The sequence below is a fragment of the Myodes glareolus genome, chromosome 9 (assembly GCF_982192425.1).
Source record: "Myodes glareolus chromosome 9, mMyoGla1.1, whole genome shotgun sequence".
NCBI classification, from domain to species: domain Eukaryota; kingdom Metazoa; phylum Chordata; class Mammalia; order Rodentia; family Cricetidae; genus Myodes; species Myodes glareolus.
In genome coordinates, this window is record NC_142034.1 from 39,334,347 (window position 1) to 39,359,569 (window position 25,223).

A 25,223-nucleotide genomic window follows, 5' to 3' on the forward strand; every position below is an offset into this window, starting at 1 on the left:
ATGTTTAAAGATTTATCTTTAATTTTTACTGATGTGTATATGTGCACACGCATACCGGTGCCTGTATGGCCCGGAACAGGGTATTGGATCCCCTGGTGCTGGAGTTACAGGTGGCTGTGAGCATCCCAGTGAGGGTGCTGGGAACCAGACACTGGCTTTCTGAAGGGGCAGAGCAAGCTCTATCAGTCACTGTAAAGATGTTTCCACCCGAGCTCTGCAACTCTTACTGCAGTTTAAATTTAAACCAGTTCCAAGTAGCCTACCTACAATCATTGCAGAAGCTCTCTGAACTGCAGGGAACAGGCTAAACTCACACCCTCAAGATCCCGAAACAATATTCAGTGCGAGAAGAGCCAGGTGACAACTTGATCCCAAAGTCCAGTTCAGCTTAGAAATTCCAATTTCCGTACCTCTTATCTCTTAATTGATAATCACACCTATTTCCACCAATATAGATTTCTGGATTATATGTAAAAAAAATCTGGGTCAGAATTTTTCTTTTAAAGGCAAATGCTAGGCTGATCATTAACTGAAGAAACTGTTTTTTCTTCTTCTGCAGCCCTAACTGACCTGGAACTCACTGTGTAGACCAGATGGGCTTCTAACTCATGGTGATCCACCTGCCTCTGCCTCCTGTATGCTGGGATTAAAGATGTGCGGCACCAGGCCTAGCTGTGAAATCTTTAAAAACAAATCAAAACCTTAAAGTAAATAAAAGAATGACCAGATAAAATGAACAACCGTGTCCTTTTATTTTATCTGATTTCAATGCTGGGGTCTGAGTAGGTAGTCCAGGCTAGACTCTCAATGGTCCTCTTGCTTCAGTCTCCTGAGTGTTGGGACTGCAGGTATTAGTGGCCATGCCCAGTTTACCCTTTCTATTCAAGATCCTCCACCTCTCCGTCTATGTGTCTCTCTTAAATACATCTCTGCATTTATTGGGGTTATGGAAAGGCAAGCAATTTGCCTTCTGGACTCAGTGAAAATGTCTTGTTCAGCTATATTTCCTGTCAGGTATCTAAATGATTTTGGTTTCCCTTAGGCACTTTGAGAGCATTCCTCAACTTTTTCATTTACTCTGAGCTTGAGCTTTCAAATTTACTCTAGAAATACTAATAAAAGTAATCTTAGGCTCTTCGGACACAGTTGAATAATTTAGGGCTGCCAGTTTTATTTTATTCTTAAGAAGCATAGGTTAATGACATAAAAATTATACAAATGTTAGAAGACAGCCTATTTGTCTCCTCATCTCCGATCTCGGGATGGATCAATATGCCTTAAAGCAACAGTTCCTTTCTCTTTCCCTCCATGGAAATGAATCTGTGACTGCTGATCTGAGATGAAATTTAGGCTCCGGATCACCCCCACCAAGGAAAATGCTCAGACTCTGAGCAACAGCAAGCAGAGGTTATAGTAAGGGAAACTTTGCTAAGATGAAGAGCTGGTCTTGCTGGATACTGGTTAAGAACCAGAAGAATCTCAAAGCAATCCCCATCAAAATCACAACATAACTCTCCACAGACCTCAAAAGAACAATACGCAACTTCATAGGGTATAATTATTATCTCAAAATGCCCTTAATAAAAGGCAAAAGATTTTAACTTCATATGGAAAAACAAAAACCCAGGATAGTCAAAACAATCCTGTACATTAAAGGAACTTCCAGAGGCATCACCATCCCTCACTTCAAGTTCTACTATAGAGCTACGATAATAAAAACAGCTTGGTATTGGCATAAAAATAGAAATGAGGATCAATGGAATCGAACAGAAGACCCTGACAGTAATCCACACAACTATAAATACTGATTTTGACAAAGAAGCCAAAATTGTACATAAAAGGAAGCATCTTCAACAAATGGTGCCGGCATAACTGGATGCCGACATGGAGAAGAATGCACATAGATCCATACCTATTGCCACTCACAAAACCCAAGTCCAAGTTGATCAAAGACCTCAACATAAACCCAGTTACACTGAACCTGATAGAAGGGAAAGTGGGAAGTGGCCTTGAATGCATTGGCACAGGAGACCACTTCCTAAATATAATGCCAGTAGCACAGACACTGACAGAAATGATTAATAAATGGGACCTCCTGAAACTGAGAAGCTTCTGTAAAGCAAAGGACACAGTTAACAAGACAAAACGACAGTCTACAGAATGGGAAAAGATCTTCACTAACCCCAATCTGACAGAGGACTGATCTCCAAAATACATAAAGAACTCAAGAAACCAGACAGCAAAATACCAAATAATCCAATTAAAAAATGGGGTACATATCTAAACAGAGAATTCTCAACAGAAGAATCTCAAATGACCAAAAGACAATTAAGGAATTGCTCAACATCATTAGTCATCAGGGAAATGCAACTCAAAATGACTCTGAGATATCATCTTATACCTGTTAGAAAGGCTAAGATCAAAAACACTGATGACTGCTTATGTTGGAGAGGATGTGGAGTAAGAGGAACACTCCTCCACTGCTGGTGGGAGTTAAAACTTGTATAGTCACTTTGGAAATCAGTACGGTGGTTTCCCAGAAAACTAGAACTCAATCTACCTCAAGACCCAGCTATACCACTTTTGGGCATATACCCAAAGAATGCTCAAACATACCACAAGGATACTTGCTCAACTATGTTCATAGCAGCATTACTCATAATAGTCAGAGCCTGAAAACAACCTAGATGCTCCTCAACTGAAGAATAGATAAAGAAAATGTGGTACATTTATACAATGGAGTATTACTCAGAGGTAAAAATCAATGACACCATGAAATTTGCAGGCAAATGGATGGGACTGGAAAAAAAAATCATCCTGAGTGATGTAACCCAGACCCAGAAAGACAAATATGGTATATATTTACTCATAAATGGATATTAGATGTAAAGCAAAGGATAAGCAGCTATAATTCACAGCCCCAGAGAAGCTAGCTAACAAGGAGGACCCTAAGAGAGACATGCACGGTACCCTTGGAAGGGAAAATAGGTAAGATCTCCTGGGTAAACTGGAGGTGGGGGAAGAGGGGAGAGGAAGGAGGATGAGAACTGGAGGGAACAGTAAGGTTGAATTTGCAGGATGGTTGAGTTGGGGGAGGGATGGAGAGGGAGAGAAATGAAAGAGATATCTTGACAGAGGGAAACATTATTATATTAGGGGGAAACCTGGTGCTAGGAAAATTCCAAAGAATCCACAAGGATGACCCCAGCTAAGACCCCTAGCAATAGTGGAGAGGGTGCCTGAACCAGCCTTCTCGTGTAATCAGATTGGTGATTACCCTAATTGCCATCATAGAACCCTCATCCAGTAACTGACAGGAGCAGATGGAGAGCTCCTAGAGTCCAGTCAAAGAGAAGGACAGGAAGGATTATACCAGTGTGTGTGTGTGTGGGGGGGGCGGTGTTGGGGCAAGATCATGACGGGGAAACCACAGAGACAGCTGATCCAAGCTAGTAGGAGCTCATGGACTCTGGACTGACAGTTGGGGAGCCTGCATGGGGCCAAATCAGGCCCTCGGAATGTAGGTGACAATTGTAGCTTGGGTCTATTTGTGGGACCCTGGCAGTGGGACCAGGATTTATTCGGGATGCATAAATTGGTTTTTTGGAGCCCATTCCCTATGGTGGGATGCCTTGTTCAGCCTTGTTGCAGTGGGGAGGGACTTGGTCCTGCCTCAGCTTGATATGCCAGGCTTAGTTGACTCCCCATAGGAGGCTTTACTCTCTCTGAGGAGTGGATGGGGGGGTGGAAGGAAAGGTGAGATGGGGGAGGGGAGGGAGGGGGAACTATAGCTGGTATGTAAAATGAGTTAAAAAGAAGAGCTAGGGGAATCTGATGTTTATAAATGGAAAAAAAGGCTTATCCAATAACAAATAGTTACTATCCACTTATGGTGGTGTTTGGTACTATTCTAGGCACTGAGGTATTAGTAATGGGGGGCAATAACTGCTACTTTTCAACAGTTTGCTCTAGTCAGAGGGGGGGAAAGAAGTACAGGTGAAAATGTATTTAAAATGTGGCAAGTAGCATTGGAAGAAAAAAGGATTAGGAGGGACTGGGGGAGAGGTGGAGTGAGACCTTACTTAAAAGATTCTGTTTTAGCAGAGGTTTTGCCGAATATTTATGTACACTGTGTGAAGCTGTGTCACTGTGATTGGTTTACTAAAGAGCTGAATGACCAATAGTTAGGCAGGAGAGAACAGGTAGGATTTCCTAGGAGAGAAAGCTGGGAAGACGAGAGGCATATGACTTCACCAGCAGACTGGGAACAAGTTGGTTGTGCCATACTTAGAAGAGACATGTAGATTAGACATGTACATTAGAATGTAGATTAAAAAAATATGAGTTAATTAAGTTATAAAAGCTAGTTGGGTAAAAGCCCAAGCTAAGGCCAAGCTTTCATAATTACTAAGTCTCTGGGTCTTTGGTGGTCCAAAGATAGTACAACTAGAAAGCTTGCTACACAGAGGCCTGAAAGAACTAAATAAGGCATTGGGAGGGCACGCTCCAGAGGAGAAATGGTCAATCTAAAGGGTTCAAGGTAATAGAGGACCTACTGTCAGGCCTACAGAAGAGAAAGGGGCAGAGGGATAGGTGGAGTCAATGAGGTATAAAGAGAGAAGGACATGGTCAGGACACGTAAGGCCCTGTAGCCTACTGTCAAGACTTCAGCTCCTCAGCTTAGAAAATTATAAACGCACCATCCTTTCTATCTGGGAATGTGGGCTCAAAGGGTTCCTGCACAGAACTTTCGCCACAGCAGCTCCATTTCTATGAGCTTCGTGCCTTACAAGGACCTTCAGGGTCAAGAGAAAATGATGTCAAGATACACGGCTCTGCTCTTGTTCCAGGTAGCACCCTTTCACAGCCCTGTGGCGTTGAGGATTAAGCCCAGGGCCTGTGCTCCAATGATCTATATAGTCAGTCCCACTGTCCTCATTTTAAAAAGTTTTACGGCAAGAAAGTACAACAGGAACTTATAGTGTAGATGTGACCTCCTTCTGTCAAAATATGACTAACCTGTGACACTACGCTGATCAACCCAGTGGCTATCTAAACACCATTATTACAAACCCTCACTTTTTTCTTACTCTAGTTAGTTAGCCTTCAGTAGAATTCCTTTATATAGTATCAGGTGCCAAAACTAGCCACCAATAATTTCATAGGCAGAGGACAGGTCAGTTCTCCACATGATAACTAAAAAAAGATATTATTTTTATTCTATATGTGTGAGGTTTTTTTTTTGATTTTTTGATCTTTGATTTTTTTTTGACTTCTATTAAATCCTTATAAAACAGAATACAAAATCCTGGCGTTGACAGCTGGTGGGAAAGGAGTCTGTGGCAGTCTTTCCAGCTGGCAGGACGGAGCTGAAAGGGCTTGCATGCCCCACTCTAAAAAAGGTCTCATCTTACAGAATCCAGCACGGTTGGTGGCCAAGCCAGGGATGGTCTCACAGTTAAGGGGTCTGAGCCGCCCTCCAGACTGGACACGAAGGAGACCAAGGAAATGACAGTCTGCAGGGGCTAGTCCCTGGGTGCCCAGGAGCTCCCACACCCACCCTTCAGGAGGCCTTTGGAATGTGTCCAGAAGCAGGCAGGACAACCTCTCCTACTGTGATGATCCTATGAGACTGGGGAGAAGGGTATTGGGCAGTGGGTATACCAAGCCCCCACCCACCAGACCCCAATATTTAAGAACTCTTCAAGAACAGGGAAGCAAGTCAAACTCTTTCTTTCTTCTTTCTTTCTTTTTCTTTCTTCTTCTTTCTTTCTTTCTTTCTTCTTTCTTTCTTTCTTCCTTCCTTCCTTCCTTCCTTTCTTTCTTTCCTCTTCTCTTCTCTCCTCTCCTCTCCTCCCCTCCCCTCCCCCCCCTCCTCTCTCTCTCTCTCTCTCTCTTTCTTTCTAAGTCTAAACTAAACTTGACAAACAATCTTGACCAAGGGGTTTTAAGCCAGGAGCCCTGGAGACACCTGAGCAGAATGCGGGGCGGGGTGGTCTGGTCCCCAAAGCCGCTCCCCCACCTCCCTGTCCAGCAGGGCCATGGAGAAAATGGGAATTTGTATAGCATAGTAGCTCATGGCTAGAAACAGCCCCCAGGCCTGGGGCACTGCAGGCCTACCCAGTGCCTTCTCAGCCCTTCTCAAATTCCCAGAGGGAGGCCAAGGCAGCACTGGCTCCTTTCCTTAAGGTAGGCACACACAACCCCCTGTCCTTGGGGGCAGAGGAATGTAAGGGACCTCTGAGTGTGGCCACAGCTCAGGGTAACATAAGGGAGCCAGGAGAGCTCATGAACTCCAGGGGAAGCATCGGGTAGGCTGTGGCTGTGGTCAGGCTGAGCCCTGAGAAGGGGCACTCATGTGGGGAGACACATGGGGACCCCATGTTTGCTTATGTAGACCTTGTCCAGCACTTCTCCTGCCTTGGTGGAGCTAGCTGGGTACAGGTCCTCCTCAGGCCCTGCTCCTGGGAAGGGGACTGGGAGCTGTAGGCCTTTTCCAGGGCAAGGAGCTAAGCAGCCTGGAAGGAGATTGTGTGTGAGTGTTTTACCTGCATGCATGCATGCATGCATGCATGTATGTATGTATACCATTTGGGTGCCTGGTGTCCAAGGAAGCCAGACAGCATCAGATCTCTTGGAACTGGGGTATAGACTGTTGTGAGCCCTCATGTGGGTGCTGGGAATTCAATCCATGTCCTCTGCAAGAGCAGCAAGTGCTCTTAACCACTGAGCCATCTCTCCAGGCTTCCCAATGCTAAACTCTTACCTTAAGCAATTCTGCAAATCCTATACAACACCACCACTATCCCCCCCCCCCAAGTCATAACTCCTTTCCCTTTCAATGACGGCTATATGTACCTTGCCAGGACTGGGAGAGACTGCAGCTGTCACATCATTGCATCAATACTCACAGATAGAGGAAGGAAACTTTCCGGCTGCAGCCTGCTGTGAGAACTTACTATTAAACTTTCCTTTTTTTTTTTTTTTCTTTTTTGAGGTTCAAGGAATTTAACCCAGGGGCTTCATACATGCTGAGCAAGAGTTCTACCATTAGGCTACACCTCCTACTGCTGTTCAACTTTAAAATAGGAGCTAGAAGATAGCTCAGTGAGTAAGGGCACCTGCCACCAAGCCAGACACACCTGAGTTAAATCTCCAGGACCCACATGGTAAAAGGAGACAATCAACTTGTGCAAGCTGTTTTCTGACTGTCCCCTCCCCATGTGCACACTCGCACTGCAGAAGGCACTGAGGTCCTTGTGCTCACAGATGAGCACTGGGGAACCTGGACTGTCAAACACACAGGGCTGTTCCTGCAAATGAGAGGATGCACACATAACCTGTTACCTACCCAGAAGGCCGGGAGCAGACATGGCTAATAGCCTGGTGACCTTTTCGCTAGTTATGTGACCACACTGGATCCTCCCCCATCCCTTATCAGGAGCTTGCTTTTCTTGGTCAGTCTATAGAACCTATCTTTATGGAAAGTGTTACATGTGCTTTACAAAGAGTTTTGATGTAGTCCCGTCTAATGTTTATTTAGTTTACTTAGTTGACTCAAGATTTAAGTATACCTTATTTTGCACATGGGATTGAGTTAATTATCACAAGCAAAATTTTCACCAAATAGTACTGTGCTTAAGAATGTCTAAAATAAAAGCAACACTGGCTATTGAGACATGTTGAACCGAACCGTGTTTTTGCCTCCCGCAGCATGGTCACTCTGCTGGCTGTGAAGGTCACAGAGACCCACCCTCACACCACACAAGTATACACCAAATACATCATGTAAAAAGCCCCTTTAAAACACATTTAATAGAAACTGTACTATGTTCTAAGATTATGAAGGCAGGGCTATATTAGTTAAAGTAACACCCCAAATCCTAGACTAGTGGGCTGTAGAAGCACTAGTAGCAGCATAAAAACTTCAGGTTAGCCGCACATTGGAAATCAACTAGAGTCACGGCTGTGCCTATGCACTGTCTGGTTTGTTATCTAACCTTACGTGGACAAAAGGAAGACATGCGGCTGCTGGGATGCTGAAGAGGACGGGTCACTGAGCACCAACACTATCTCTAGGCAGCCCACCAGGGAGCATCATATACAGAAGGGACAGAAACTGTCAGCAAAACAATAGATTCTGAGCATTTACTTTCCAGTTCTTTCAGTGGTTACTGGAAACAAAGGCCGCTTCTAAGTCCAGGACCACTGTTCATTCATACACCTTTCAAAAACATTGGTCAATATTTTTCTTAGTTTCTAAACTATAAAAGACTCCTAACAATATTCACCAGCAACCCCATGCCTGTTTGTTTTTTGCTTTTCTCTTAAAATAGTAAGACTAACAACTACAACAATGGTTTCCCTTAAACCAGGTTTTCCTGAAATGGAACAAAAGGGAAAGCAAAGCCAGGTGTGGTGGACACCGGTGGACACCTGTAACTCCAGTTACTCAGGATGCTCAGGTAGGATTGTGATTTGAAGGCTAGACTGTGTGACATAGGGAAAATTATCTCAAAATAATACAAGAACATAAATAAAAGGAAAAATGAGTTCAGATTCAGTACATTTTCATTATATGTCACCATGACTGCTTTTCACTCTGCATACTTTGATTCAGAAAGAAACTTCTGTAAAATCCACAGTTGGTACCTACAGAGATACTAAAGGAAGACATTTTCATTTCAAATAACTATCTTTCTTATGGAATTTTATGAAGACAGAGAGGAGGATTTTAGGATAATAAACGTTGATAGAATCCCTGCAAATACTCAAACCCCTACCACTGCCAGTGTAGTGTGAATTCTATCAGAAACAGACAGGCTTTGAAACAGAAAAAGAGTAAACAAAAGCTATCCTCGCAAATGTAGGATTTTCTATTCTCACTAAGAATGGAACCTGGGCTCTTGGGCATGTCAGATGAGAGCTCTGCCGCGGAGATACAGCCCGGGCCCCAGGACAGTAGTCTTCACACATGCATGCTCGTGGGGCTTTGCAAAGCATCTCTTTTCTACTTGTTCTATGTGTGTTTTTTTGTTTGTTTGTTTGTTTTTTGTTTTTAGGTGGTGGGAATTGATTCCCAGGCCTTAAACATGATAGGAAGACTTATCACCACGCTATACTCCAAGCCCTCGATTTTTATTTCAGTAACTAATGGTTTTCATATTATGAAGCTTGAATAACGTATACTTTTTTTTTAAATATCTGTTTATTTATTTATTATGTATACAATATTCTATCTACATGTATGTCTGCAGGCCAGAAGAGGGCACCAGACCTCATTACAGATGGTTGTGAGCCACCATGTGGTTGCCGGGAATTGAACTCAGGACCTTTGGAAGAGTAGGCAATGCTCTTAACCACTGAGCCATCTCTCCAGCCCCGAATAACGTATACTTTTAAAAGCAAAAAATTTTATATCTTATAAAACGTATCACTAGAGAAAAACATAAAAGAGTATTATAAGTATATAAGTATAAGTAAATGTGAATGAGACTTGAAAATAGACCAGTCCAGCTCAGGAAAATCCCAGAGTTCTCTTTAACTTGAACCTATAATGTACATTCAAGCTTCATGTAAAGATTTTTCAGGATAATGAGCATAGAGGGACTGGAAAGACATTACCTGTTTTGTACTGAAAATCCAACATTCTCTAAATACCTAAAGATCATATAGTTAAAGCTGTTTCCAACCATCTAACAAACTAGAAGTCTCCAACAGATTTCATTTTCTATTATTCACTTATAACTTATAATTATGCTAGAAATGGGTATGATTTTAATAAGAGTCTGGGGCTGGAGAGATTGTTCAGGGGTTAAGAGCACTGGCTACTCTTTCAGAGAACCTGGGTTCAAATCCCAGCACCCACATGTCAGCTCACAACTGTCTATAATCCAACTCCAAGTGATCTGACACCCTCACACAGGCATACAAGGAAACAAAATGCCAATACACAGTAAATAAAAATAAGAAAAGTCTACAGCTCACTTTTTATTACTACTGTACACACACACACACCATTGTCCTTTGCTCAAAGTCTTAGTATGGTCCTCTGTTCCATTCAATGACTGGTCCTCACAGGTCCTTTCCTATGGCATAAGGTGGACTGAGAACTGAGCTCTGTATTCAGGAACAACTGTCTCCTGACACTGCTGGCAGATTTCTAATCTTGCAGAGTGCCTGGTTCACAAGAACATAGCGTTACTACTGCCTATTGCTTACATGTGGTTATTTAGGTGGGGCAGCTGCTGTGAACAGATGTGTTACTTGGCTCTTGTTAATTTGCTTTTTAGAGATGGAGTCTCACACTTTAGCTTAAGTTATTTATTCAGCTAATCTGAAGCTCACTATGTAGCCCAGGCTAGCCTTAAACTTGCTGCAAGTCTCTTGCCTAACACATACTGGTGCTGAGGTTAGAGACACCACGTCCAACCCAAATGATTCTTTAAGCAATACTTACACAACCCTGCTAAAAAGTATCCTAAAAGAATGACACTATCAATATTCTCAAGCACAGCACCATGAAAAAGGAAGCTATATAGCATGGGAACTCTAAAGGCATGTCACAACTCCATTGTCTCTGTTCAGGCTCTGACTTGAAGAAGCAGTTACTTGCCAGTGAGTATACTGAGAAAATGTTCCTAAGCAACTAACATATGAAGAATGGAAACAATGACAGTGGAGTCAATTAAACACATTTAGAGAAAAATTATTTAGAGACTTGTTAAGGTTTTTGTTTTATTTAAATAGAGGGAATAACCTTTTCTTTTTTAAGGATATAATTATCTGATATAAATAAACTCAAAAGAATTCTGCAGTGGGGCAAATTTTAATTTGTATGCTATTCATAAGCTGGATTTAGAGGCCGTGTGTGTGTGTGTGTGTGTGTGTGTGTGTGTGTGTGAGAGAGAGAGAGAGAGACTGAGACTTGTTGTGGAGTGAACCTAGAGTTTTACACACAGTAGGCAAGAACTCTGCCACTGAATTATATCCTCAACCTCACAAAAGCTTTTCAGCCAGCCCTGAAATGGCAGTAAAATCATTCCAGGTTCAGATCTCTACCAGAGATTCATCCTATATCTGCGGCACAATTACTGACTTTCTACTTTTAGAAGTAATTGAGGCTGGGGAGACAGCTCAGTCAGTGTAGCACTTACTTTGCAAGCATGAGGACCTGGTTTTGATGCCCAGAAACCATTAAAACACAAACGCATGGAGTAAAATGCTTTCAGTACCAGCAGTGGGCAGACAGGCAAAGACAGGCAGCTCCGTAGGGCTCGCTGGCCTCCTAGCTTAGCCTGCTTGATGAGCTCTGGGCCAATGAAAGACTGTGTCCTAAAACAAAGAGTTCTCCTGAGGAAAATGACACCAGGGATTGACCCCTGGTCTACACACACACAGAGGAACAGCAGGCCTGGGAGACGGCTCAGTTGGTAAAAACCTGGTATTTAGATCTGAGCATCTGAGTTTGATCCTTAGTAGCCACATAAGAAAGCCAGCTATGGTGGCATGCGTTTGTAAGTCAAACACTTTGGAAGCAAAGAAAGTAGATAGCTGGAGCTCATCAGACAACCAGACCAGCTGAATTTCAAAAAGCTCCAAGTGAATCCTATCTCAAAATACAAGGTGGATGCCAACCACTGGCTTCTATATCCACACGCACACATGTATGCATATTATACACACCATGTACAAATACAGGTGAAGAAATGGTATATTTTTTAACTTAAACTATTTCATACTATAACAAATGGTAGTTTATTGAACATTTTAATGAAAAGCTTTTGTGACAGTACTATAGTAAGTCTGGGCTACTTGGTCTAGTCTCAAGTTAAATTTAACTCTTCTTGTTCACATCAGGACAAGAGCAGAACGGAAGCTAAACTCTGCAGTCCCTCACTCACTCCAGCTTTCTATTTGCCTTGTCTCCCAGCAGACATGATACAGTGTTCAGAAAGGATGAAAGCTTTTCTCTTCAAGGTTTTATCTTTACCACTGACAAGTGCCAATTAATAAGAGTCACAATTATGCTATCCCTGAGAGAAAAGGGCCCACGAGGAAAACTTGGAGAATCAGTAGTTGACTAGAGATGAAATTGGGGGTGGGGTGGGGTGGGTTGTGTTTGCTAGGCAAGTGACAGTCCTAACCTTTAGAGACAGTCTTTTACAGACTGCTTTTTATAACAGCAGGTATGTGAAAAATAACTTATTAAAGAAGATCCATCTTCTTTTAGGAGGGTTCCTATCAGGGATTTAGTAAATTAGAAATGCAAACAGGAAAGTGAATTAATAATTCCTTTGTTTTCTTTTAGGAACCAAACACTTGCCCTAGTTTCTGTAACCCAAATCTCCTTCCTTCCTACTTCTGAAGGAAAGCATTCATGCATGCATGCCGACTGTACTAGACCTCATGCTTGGGGCTTAATGGGCCAATGGGAGGTCAGCCTCCAAGAAAAGAGAACAGATGCATATCTGGGTTAGTTACTTCAAGACTGTGAGCTGGAAACGCCCTTAACACATTACTTTCCTCGTAGTAGCAGCCAATTCTATCTACGGAGTAACTGTAGTTTTCTTCTTCTAGTCTCAGCCAAATTACATTCTGACTCACTTGTCTACTCTAAAAAATTCTTACTCAGTGCTAAGAAAAGCAACAATCAGCCACTGTGGCAACAAGGTAGTCAGGGAACCAGCGACAATTGTGCTGGTGTCCCACTACTGAAGAATGTTTAGTTTGAAGTGCAACATAATAGCTTGTTTTATTAATAGTTGTCACATGCTACATGGGTATTTCTAGAACACCAAGCAATGTGATCCATCTGTCTGGACTGGAAAGTGCATGGTTAATAATTATTTTTTTTTCACCATGTTAAATATATTTTAGTCTCATTCAAATATCCTGTTGTTTCAATTTCCAGGCAGTGATATCCTTCATTAAGTCTGACGTCGGCCACAGCACATCTTCCTTTTCTCCTTTCCACTGACCAAGTGTAAGCTAATTATCAACATATTTTCCCTTCAGGTGGGAGTTTTCTGTTTTTAAATAATTTATTTTTATTGTATTTGCATTGGTGTTTTGCCTGCATGTATGTGTGAGGGTGTCAGATCTTGGAGTTACAGATAATTGTTAGCTGCCACGTGGGTACCAGGAATTGAACTCAGGTCCTCCGAAAGAGCAGCGTTCTTAATGGCTGAGCCATCTCTCCAGCCCACAGGAGTCTTCTTTAAAAAAAGATTTATTACTTTTATGTGTATGAGTTTTTGCCTGCATACATGTATGTGTACCATGTATGTGCAATGCCAATTGAGGCCAGAAGAAGCTGTCAGATCCCCTGGAACTGGAGTTACAGACAGCTGTGAGTTGCATGTGGGTGCAGGGAATGGAACTTGGTTCTCTGTTAAATGGAGACAGTGCTCTTAACTATTAATGCGTGTGTCTAGTTTCTTTAGTCGGAAATTTTAAATCAGGCATGGTGCTACATGCCTATAATCCTACACTTAGAGGAGGTAGAACTTGGAGAATCAGAAGTTCAAAGTTATTCTCAGCCAAGTTAGGATAAATGAGACTCTCAAAAAACACTTTAAAATGTTGAGTAACTCTAAGCATAACATGTTTTTGTTTATTAAAACAAAATAAAAACTCTTCACCAAAGTGTTACTTCAAACTATTTTGTTACCAACTTTATCATAAGGAAAGAGGTTTCTCCTTGGAGGTTTCATTTTGGAAGGATGGGTCTTTAGCATGCTGGAGTTGAGACAGGGAATGGCCCAGGGGTGAGGACACTGGGAATGCTGGCCCTTCTAAGACATTCCAGTAGTTCTTGTGAGAGCTTGTCTAGGTTTTGAAAGAGTGAGTTTTTATTTTAAAGAATCACTGCCTCTGCTTCTCCTTCACTCAGTGTTGTCCTGTCACTCTTCCCTGTCACGTGTCATCTACACAATTCTGTGCAGAGTGCCCTCACCAGATTAAATCTTGACACCATGCTCTTACACCTGCTGAACTGTAAGCTAAATGCTCCTCTGTACATCAGTATTTCATTATAGCAATGGCGAATGAGCAACTATAGATAGATCATTTTACACATAAAGGAAAATCAGCAAGATATTAATAAACTCTGTGAGTAAGGGAAAACTCTAACCTGCAAGTTATTCAGAGGTTCCATCTTCATGACTGGGCCCAAGGTGTTGAGAGGCAGAGAGACATCAATGCTCTGGTTTGGCATTAGTGGAGTATGGATGGCCAAGGGTGTGCTCGGGATGACACCAAAACTGGAGAGAGGAGGAACACTTGGACATCAGTCAAGAGGCAGAGGTCATACACCGCTAGGTTTCCATAGCTTAGTCACAGTGAAAGAACTTTCAAGACAACTAAATAGAAGCTACAGCAGGGAACAGTGTGCTCGGCTGACCTGCTCCAACACTGGCTATAATCATAGTTTCTGATTATTTCCATTACATGAATTAGAAAGACAGCTGACTTGAGCTAGTGGGAGCTCACAGACTCTGGACTGAAAGTTAGGGAGCCTGCATGGGACCCACCTAGGCCCACTGCATGTGAGTGACAACTGTGTAGCTTGGTCTTTGTGAGGCTCCTAGCAGTGGTATCAGAACCTGTCCCTGGTGTATGAGCTGGCTTTTGGGAACCTATTCCCCAGGCCAGAATGCCTCACCCAGCCTTGATACAGGGGGGGGAATCTGGTCCTGCCTCAACTTGATATGCCATGTTTTGTTGACTCCCATGGGAGGCTAGCCCCTTTCTGAATGGAGAAGTAGTAGATGTGTGTGTGTGGGGTTAGATGGGAGATGGAGGAACAGGAAGAGAGGAGGAAGGAGAAACTGCAGTTAGTATGTAAAAGAAATGAAAAACGTAATTAAAAAATAAATAAGTAAATAAATAAAAATAATAAAAAGAAAAGAGAGACAATGTTCATGGGCAGGAACTATTGCTGATGCTGATTCTGAAAGATTCCTTTGTGCATCATGTTGCTGGAGGGACAGTTTTTTTTTTAAAACTGAAAATAGATTTTTCTCTCATATAATATATTCCAACCAGAGTTTCCCTTCTCTCCACTCCTCCCAGCTCCCCAACACTTTTCCTCTCTCCCAGATTCACCTCCCACCCCCATTTCCCTTCAGAAAAGAACAGGCCTCCAAGGGACGACAGCCAAACACAGCAAAATAAGATATGCAGTAAGACAAGACAAAAGTCCTTACATGGAGGTTGGCCAAGGCAACCCAAGAGAAGGAAGAGTCCCAAGAACAGGCGAGAGTCAGAGATACCCCTATTCCTACTGTTGCAAGTCCCACAAAACCACCAAGCTAACAACTCCTCAACAGCAAACCTAGGATGTGCATGTCTTACCTATTCTTGTTGAACTGGATAGCAAAGTCCGTCATGTGCTGCAGAGCTTTGTTGGTGAAGTTCATTTCCATATAGATATGCCCTTGGCGATGAGTGAACGTGCCCGAGATCTCCAAGCCTTTAGCCTTTACTGCAGGTAGCCAGACCTGATGAAACATAGCACAAAGCCCAGGAAGGAAGATTTACCTCTATGATGTTTCTTTCCCAACATGTAAGGAAAATCCACCCCATCGGGAAATTATGGCGATTTTTAGATAATAAATGTGAAGTTTGTGTGAAAGGCTTTGAATAAAGCAGTATTTTTTTTTAATTTTTGAGATCATGCTCAATTATTTATGAGCCAATTTAAAGTAAAAGTCTATGAGCAATTGGCATTTTTTTCTATCTTCTGTTCAACTTGGTCATTTTACTGTTTTAAGTTCTGCTGCCAAAAGCTTATACAAGTAAAAACCATTCTGATGAGTACCATGCTTCTGTTAGGCTTGAAAAAAGACTCAAAGGGAAGAAATTGAATCTTCTAATGAAAATAGCATGACTGCAATCTTTCAAGACATTTTCAACATTACCAGCACACTATTAAGGGCAAGGACCATATGTTATGTTATATTTAAATCTATTTCCATTTCTGACAAACAACAGTTAACGCCTCAGATGTTACTTAAATGCTTTTTCTCCAGATAATTGGTTATGTATCCTTGGCCCCGGAATCTATAATCCTGATTCATGCTACTCAAAAAAGGTAGAAAGTTTATGAGCTGTTATGACCCTAACTAGAGAGTTTATGGGTTGTAAATAATCATAATTTACCCAGCCACACAGAAAAGAGAAAATATAAACATAAGATATTTTCATTTATGAGAAGGTTAAAAAAATTAGAAAAAACAAAATAAAACAAAACACCCGAAAAAACAAACACCAGTTGATTCCTGGGGTAAGGTAGAATATGGGAGACTTGGTATTCTTTATGATTTGTTGGAAGTAAATCTGACATCACCTTAGCAGAGGGCAGATAGGGAAGGTCTGTTTTAAAATGTGAAATAATGAATACTATTACAAAAGCATACCAGGATATACAAGGATGTTCTCTGCAACATCACAACAAAGAATAAACGAAGCACCAGGCAGTAACATAAATGCTCATCAACAGAATAATTAATACGCTAATTTATCAATCTACTGAATACAGCCATTCAATAGAACGTGACAATTATAAAACGATGTAAAGCAGCAAACCCTGGTGCTAGCATTTTCAAAGGATACAATGTACAGGAAGATGCATAGTTTTCCCTTTCTGTTTTGAAAGCATACAAACAAAGTTAACAGTGACTGTAATATGAAGAAATGGGGACAAGAAAAGGCTCAATATTCTGTTTTACATCTGTAAATTATTTAATTGGTCATTTGTAAGTGTAGTTTTTACACTAATAATGAGTACATTAAATAACTTTTATTATCTATCTAGATAGATTATCTATCTATCTATCTATCTATCTATCTATCTATCTATCTATCTATCTATCCGCTTTTTCAAGACAGGGTTTTTCTGTCTAGCAGACAGGGTTTTACTGTGTAGCCTTGGATAGCCTGGAACTCAGAGATCCACCTGCCTCTGCTGCTTAAGTGCTGAGATTAAAGGTGTGTGTCACCACTACTTGGCAATAGTAACTTTTTAAAAAAATGATTATTTTAAACACTTACTAACTTTATTATTTTATGTATGTGAGTATTTTGCCTACATGTACATCTGTGCACCGTGTATTTGTCTAGTCTACTTTTAGTTGTGCTATTCAATGGCTGTATATACCCAAGTAAAGACTTGCAGCAGACAACCAGTGTACATTGCTATGGCAGGATTCTTTGTGGAGTATAAGATGGGGAAAGAAAGAAATCAGGGATGCTGGTCCTTAGAAAGAAAGACTAAACTCAGATTGGATGGCTAGTATCTCTCTCAAGAGTCTAAATGAAACTTCATTATAGAGTTTCCCATTTTACACTTATGTCAGAGTGACATCAAGCAAGACTGAGACTGGAAGAGTCCTAAAACACATAGCTAAATAAGAACACGAAAGAAGAGCACTGAAGCTGGATATAGTGGCTACACTGGTAAGCTGGCATGCATTACGTTTGGAGAAAGTGGACTCTGGGAGTGAGGGCAGCCTTGTTTCTGACTCAAGCATTTCTCTCAAGTGACCCCCAAAACTCCCTGTTCTAGGTCAGTTTGGCCTCCTGCCTCTAACAGAAAAAAAACAGCAAATAGCTCAAGATATTTAAAACACTGCATCTCTGAGAATAGACAGTAAGAAGGCAAACTATTTCCAACAGAAGCTACTAATGTCCTCTACCATGAAATAAAAGTACCTGCTTTGGAGTCAGAAGCTAGAAACTCATCTAGAGAAACCTCTCCGCTTGGCTGGAGATCTCACCAGGAGCTTCAGCCTCACTAGTTCAGTCAATTCTGTGGTGTGAGCACCTCGTCTGATGATGTCTTTTTGCTGGTTCTCCCAACTGGGCTACTCCAGCTGCCTTGACGAGATGCCTGTAAGTGCCTGATGTGATGATGCTCTGCTGTCTGTTCTTTTCCTTCTGCTCACTACATACTTATGAATAAGCTCACTCATTTGAAATCACAAGCATGGCTATTGTAGATCATTCTCTGTCTACAACAGTGGCACACTGCTATAATTCTAGCAATATAAATCTAGGAGTTTGATGCAAAAGACCATGAGTTTGAGCTTGGGACACAAAAGAAAAGAGGTATACTAACACCTATGAAAATTAAATTTAAGGAATTGTATCCCAGAATCCATATATAGTACCAATAAGGAAGGAAAATGAAACAAAGTTTTATTTATTTATTTATTTATTTATTTATGTATACAATATGTCTGTGTATATACCTGCAGGCCAGAAGAGGGCACCAAGCCTCATTACAGATGGTTGTGAGCCACCATGTGGTTGCTGGGAATTGGACTCAGGACCTTTGGAAGAGCAAGTGATGTTCTTAACCACTGAGCCATCTCTCCAGCCCCCACAAAGTTTTTTTTTTTGTTTTTTGTTTTTTTTAAAGCCACCATTCTCTACTGTGTGTGCTTGCTGATACACTGTAAAGTGATATACCTTTAATGCAGACAAATTAGATGTCTCTAAACTTGAGGTTCAACTTGAGTATTTAATATTTCCAATTTTAAGCCTAACGGTGTTTCCTATGGTAAGTTCCTCATAGATCCTCCAGAACAAGAGCTACATCCTGTGTTAGCGGCAGTAACACTTGTTAGAAGTAATCTAGGCTTTATCCACTGAGGAAAATGTTGCCCATTCTATGTACTTACTGCTTTAGGAGCCACGTATCCACCAGGTGCCATGCCTATCCCCGTGGAAAGTTCAAACAGGTCATTCAAACCACTGCTGACCACAGCAGGAGTAGGTGAAGGAGCGAAGGTTGCAGGCACCGATGATGGGATGAAGGACTGTCCTACCTTTGGGGGAAAAAGGGAAGAGATGAGAAAGAACAGATTAATCGTCCTTAAACTGTTACTTATTTTAACAGCACTGGTTATTCCATTAGAAAACACTGCAGTTACAATATCTGTAAGAATCCACTCAGCATATTGTTTCAATTACTTTTTATCACCAATGATAAATGTAAACATACTTTAGAAACTTTGTCAAGGCACAGTACTAGGTAGGATGCAAGAACACAGTGATCCAAGATTTTGTCTTATTTGTTTCCAATTTTAGCTTCCACGATTCTGTGCAAAAGGCCTACAGGTACTCTAACGAAAGAGGAGTTTGTGTCTACAGAATGAAGGAGAAGCATCCAACTTAAATAGCTGTTTCGTTTCTACATGAGTTGGGCCAAGTCTTACTTCCCATTTGAGTGTTAATATCCAGCAGGAAACTCTCCTGAGGGAGATGATATTCACACCCCATAGGAACTCATCTATGAGGAAAATGCCTCTACGAATCCAGAACTCTCTCCAATTCCTTCTGGATACCAGGGCATAAAAGCATTCTGCAGTCAAGATGGGAGTGTCCATTTCCTTCAGCTCTTCAGTGTCAGAAACACAAAGATCTCTACAGGCACCACAGCATCAATCCCTAAAGACGTCCCTAGACCACATGTGGCATGTGACCCTGCACTCTCTGCCCTCATGCACTGCGACCGAGCTTGTGGTGTGCAGTGCTGGAGAGCAGGGTGGCTACTCCCATAACGTGTGCAGGAAAGAATCAAACAGGGCAGAGCTTCCCATGGTGAAAAAAACAGATGGCACTTACTGCCGGACTTCCTCCAATGCCCCCGCCAAGGTCACTGCCAAGCTGAAAGAGAGAAAGGAGAGAGAGGAGAGAGAGGTAGAGTTCATTTAGCTAAGTACTAGATGCCCACATAGATTCTGTAAATTGCTCTACCAAGTCATCGGAAATACATGCCATTTGACTTGTCTCCCAAAGCCTAAGGAATTCTAGATCACCAAGAAACATGTTCTAGGGGAACCAAGTCGTGGTAGTGAAAGGGTGTGAGCATTTAGCAAAAACTTGGAAAATGCAGCTGGGACATCGTAGGGATGTTTGAAATGTAATTTTCTACCCCAAATTCATTGGCATGAATCCGAATAAGATTTAGTGTTTATATATTTGAAAGAGCTCTAAGTTCAAGCAGCAGCATTATTTTTCCTTTACAAAGAAATTTAAGGTGGGGGAGAAAAGCAAAGAAAGACAAAAAATATTTTAACCTACAAAACCTGCTGCCTTACTGAGATGATAGGAATCAAACCAGTATTGAGTTGCAATTTCAAGCTTCAAAAATTACCAGGGAAACATAAAAGGTTTTTAGTTGAGAATGCTCCTTGGGGGAAAAACAGCTAGTACAGAAAGATATGCATGCATCGCCCAAACCTCCCACAGTTTGTACCTCTAAGGAGAGATGCTGTGATTTATATGGAGTCCGTCATTTAAAAGAGGCAAAGTAGAGAATTAGACTAGTTGGTTAGCTGACAGGAAAACATTCCACAGGCTCTTAGTCTTGCTTCTTTCCCCTCAGGGCTCTATAACATACAAAATTCACCCTGAGGGCAGTCTTGTCTCCCTTGACAAGACCAATGAAGAAAAACTGGAGCTCTTTAGCTAGTCAGTCTCTCTCTCTCTCTCTCTCTCTCTCTCTCTCTCTCTCTCTCTCACACACACACACACACACACACACAAATGGTACTGTTTATAAAGCTAAAGCCTTTTTGGGGGGGCGATGCTTGCAGTCCTGTATTTGCCTCCTTCCTAGCTCCACAACCCTCTGTGAACCACCAAATAGTTTGTCCTAAAAACAGACGAAAAGTCTAAAAGTACTGTGGTATTTCTTGGTTAGTGATGATAATTTAGAAATCATTGGGTTGGGGTAGTAAAGACAAAATCAGACTGCATCTTTATTTGGGAATGATGATTTATGAAATGATAGTAGTATATAAATTGATGCTGTCAAAACCTAAAATTCAATCTATACTCAAAAATGGCAAGGCCTATGACAAAATTTTGTTTTATTTAAGATACAAAATAATTCTAGCAGGTGCTTTAGTCAAGCCAACTTTTCCAGAATGTGATTCTCACAGATCACTCAATGGTGTCACTGGATGAAGCCAGATACTTAACCAAATAAAAAGATCATTGCAACCACCAACCTGAGAAACTGAAAAGGTGCCAAAGCTAAGAGAAAAGACATTGCATATTGTCTCTCCCTGATTCTAAAATGACACATATAGGCAGCATGATGTCTGAAAAGCATGACATTCTATTTATTGAAACAAATAAATACGGAACATTTATTGCATGCAAGGCATGAAAAGATACCAAGCAATGAAGGAAGCACAGATTAATCAGGGCAAGTTTTACAGACTGGCAGGAGATAGAAAATATAATGCAAACCCATACAGATAACTAAGTAGAAAAGAAATTCTGGAGGAACAACCTCCCTCTGCCTAGAAGGAGATGAAGTGAAGATTCAAAGGCATGGAAAAGCAGAATTTTTAAAAAAAAGCAAAAAGGGCATGAATCGTTTCTCAACAGCATCCACAAGGCTGAAAACACAGTGCAGATACATTTTTGTTTTTAAAAGTTGACCCAAAGAAGCTTGCAAAGGCAATATAACTTGCAAACATCTTTTAATTTTCCTGTTAATAAAAATATGGTGTTTTCTGAGACTAACATTCAAACTTTTAAATAGTATTAATAACTACTTTAGTTATACGCCAGTAACCATGCCTACTCTCAACCTTACGTACAAAACAAATCAACCATCTGTGTGTGCACATAAGCTTTAAAAGCTGCTACTGCCAGTCTCATCCTCAGAGAGGATGATTTACTTTTCTGAGGTGTCATCTGGACACTGTGAAATAGTTCTAGTTCATTCTAATATACATTCAGCCAGGGTTGAAAATATCACAATCGAGAATTATTAGGATTCAGACAAGATTCTGATGTTAAAAATTACTTCAAGAGCTGACTTCTATATAAAGTGAGAGATGAGAATGTGGGGAGATAAGGGAAAACCCTCTCTAAGAGAGGAAAGGAAACCAAAAACAAGACCCGAGAAAGAGGCTCTACAAAACATTCCATTTGTCCTAACGCTGATATGGCTTATGACTTCCTAGCAGGCTAACCCCCGCTTCCCCAAACCACTCGATCCTCTGGCCAGGTTTGCAACCCAAGTTTGAAAGACAGAATTCTTTACCAAACTGGTTGGCATACGCTGAGAAGGAAACACATATTTAATAAAGTAATAGTTTTTCCAAATATTCAATTAAAAGCACAAAGAAGAGGTAGCTATTGGTGACATTTAGATTAAAGGAAATAAAGTCTGTTGTTGTTTGGATCCAAAATGTCCCTCATGTTTGCACATTTTAGTCCCTAGCTGCTGGTGGTGTTTGGAGGCGTGGAAACTTGGAGGCACAGGCCTTGAGGGTTCTACCCAGTCATTTCCATTCTGTTTTATGCTTCCTGATCTATCAAGATGGAGGAGCTTCTACCATGTACTAGAGCTGCCATGAACTCTGTGCTTTTGGGCCAGTGACGAGAGACATAACTAAACAAAACCCATTTGTAGTTCTTGTTTTGAGACAGGGTCTCACTATGTAGCTCTTGGTGGCCGGGAACTCATTATGTAGACCATGTTGTCCTTGAATTATAGATCTACCTGCCTCTGCTTCCCAAATGTTGTAATTAAAGGTGTGCATCACCATGCCTAGCCCATTTTAGTTTTTTCTTCCCTTAGATTTTTATTCTCATCTTTGAATATTATGAGAATATTAGCTGGAAGAGATTAAACGCAATCTTTCCCCATGCTACTGACCAATTTTATTTGGAACCACAGAAGAAACAATCCAGGGGGTTGCAGAGATGGTTCAGTGGTTAAGAGCACTGGCTGTTCTTCCAGAAAATAAGCATTCAATTCCAAGCACCCAAATGGTGGCTCATAATTGTCTACAATTCCAGTCCTAGAGGATCTGATACTCGCTTCCAGGTATGTATGTGGTCCACAGACACATATGCAGGCAAAATACCCATACACATAAAAATAAATAAATATATTTAAAAACAAAACAACCCTGATGATATCTTTTTTTTGTATTGCAATTCACCTAGAATCAAGAATACATTAATTCATCTAAAATCTGACACACGTAAGGCCCAAAAGATATGAGACACACAGTCAAAAATACAAAGGTTAACTTAATTTTGTTATACTCAAAGTAAAGGAAAAGTACAAAACCCAATGTTTCTCAACTAGCAAAAACTAGATTGTAGCTTATTCAGACTTTATTTTAAATCTTTCTTCTTGACTAGAAAAGGTTCCAAGGGAGGTCATCGTCTTCTGTGAGAATACGGCAAGGCGAAAGCAAAATGTCAGGGGTGTGAGGCAGTGACTAACAGAGAGATCAGCAAGGACGGAAGCCACTCAATACAAGGTCTTATCTACTTACCACACTGACAAATGTAATGAAGCAGATAACCGAGAAAAATACCTAGAGAAGTTATTATATATACATCAGCCTTAATGCTGGGATAAAGTTCATCTAGTAGGGAGTATTCTGAGAGCTCATACTTATCAGGATCCTACACTAAATCAATCACACCAGGACCTATAAAATTCAGGTTTCTATCTGTTATTCAGTGAGCTATGAAAGCCAGGAGTGAAAGGTGTCCCAATCTTAGGTGTTCAGATACTGTCATTTGTTTGTTTGTTTTTTGAGACAGGGCTGTCCAGGAACTCAATCTCTAGACCAACTGGCCTTGAGCTCAGATCTGCCTGCCCCTACCTCCCACGTGCACCATCACTGCCCAGCACTCTTATGCTTCACTTAGGTGTCCAGTTACTACTATGCTTCAAGTGTCTTTTCAATTGTCCTCATCTCACACCCTATTTTCCTAGGATTACCTTACCGAGGTTGACTTTTCTCCATGAAGAAAATAATGTCAACTACAGGACAATTAAATCAGAATACAGAAAAAAAAGGAGAGGTGTCAATTTAAAGGGGGATAGGGGAGTGGTTTCTGTTTTGTTTGAAACTGAGCCTTGCTATATATATCCTAGGATGGTCATGAACCGATAATCTTTCTGCCTCAGTCTCCTGCATCCTGGGACCATAGGCACGAGTCTGAACGTATAGCTATGGAAAAGAACATTTCAAATGCTGGTACTTTCAACGAGTACTGTAATTCCCTATTCCCCAATCTAAACCACAGGATTTGCTGCCGTTATATGGTACTGAGAATAAAATTAACATTTGGCTACTATCAAAGAGAGGTCACTCCGCCATATCTAAAGTAATGCTTAATGAGGGGACTGGAGTTAATGTTGGATTACACAGTAATAGGTCACTGCAGAGCTAATCCAGGAACTGGACAGAATGCAATGATTCCACGGTGGCCACTGTAACCCACAAGCTGAACAGATTTAGGCACGTTACATGAGCTCTGTAGCAAGGTCAAAAGTCTGAACCATATGTGAGCTCCAGATGAGCTTTAAACAGCAGAGGGGAATATCAGCTCAGCTTGAATGGCTACATAATACTACAAAAGAGTAACACAGAGGAAACTGAAGAAGGAAATTCCATTAAAGAACAAATCTGCTCAACTCTAAGGGAAAAGAAAATCATAACAAAAGACTATTAACAGAGACACCCACTGATTTAAAGGAAAAAATTCTACACAGTATTAGCAACTGGGTCCAGGTTAGCTCCCCCCTGACCCTGCTTTGTGGCCAGTCCAGAGCACATCGACCTATCCCTAAAACTACGGAGCTGTCTAGGTACCTGACCAGTCCAGAGCACACCGACCTATCTCTAAAACTACGGAGCTGTCTAGGTACCTGACAGCTTATTGTCTTAACCATGGGAGCAGACTTTAAGCTCAGACATTCTACACTTCAGTCTAGACTCTCACTTATGTGATGCTTTCTAGAACTCACTGAAGGGAAGTGACTCTAAGGAAAGCACCAACCCATACAGTTTGCTAACAGCTCTGGTCCTCAGGAGTCTCGAATGGTGTAGAACAAGACACAGGGATTCCTATCACAAACAAAGAAACCTGTAGGGGAAAATATGGTTTTCGGCTGTTGAAATATCAAATATGGTTTCTCTATGCAGAGAAGCATCATAAAACATAATCAGTGAAATACACAAGGAGATTCTGTGAACATGTGATAAGCCAAGAAACAAACCGATGACTAAGAACAGACTCCTTTTCCTCAAAGGGGAAAGCAGGGAGCTACGGCAGACACTTCCTGATAAGAAATTTAAAGGTTCCCTTAAAGCCCACGATAGGACTTTCAGGCCAGACAGAAGCTGTATAAATATAGTCTGCCCCACTGCTCTTCACACCAC

General features: G+C 41.3%; 1 protein-coding gene across 4 annotated transcripts in view; it reads right to left on the reverse strand.

Moving 5' to 3' along the window:
• Positions 1-25,223, reverse strand: part of Ap2b1 (adaptor related protein complex 2 subunit beta 1) — a 111,933-nt gene that overhangs the window by 25,359 nt on the left and 61,351 nt on the right. For 3 of the 4 annotated variants that reach the window (XM_048437816.3, XM_048437814.3, XM_048437815.3), the window contains exons 15-18: positions 19,633-19,674; positions 18,687-18,833; positions 15,358-15,503; positions 14,135-14,264 (exon numbers count right to left, since the gene is read on the reverse strand). In XM_048437816.3, coding sequence (XP_048293773.1) covers positions 14,135-14,264; positions 15,358-15,503; positions 18,687-18,833; positions 19,633-19,674 — 465 coding nt within the window. The remainder of the gene's footprint in view (positions 1-14,134; positions 14,265-15,357; positions 15,504-18,686; positions 18,834-19,632; positions 19,675-25,223) is intronic. The other variant, XM_048437818.3, reaches the window with a different exon arrangement.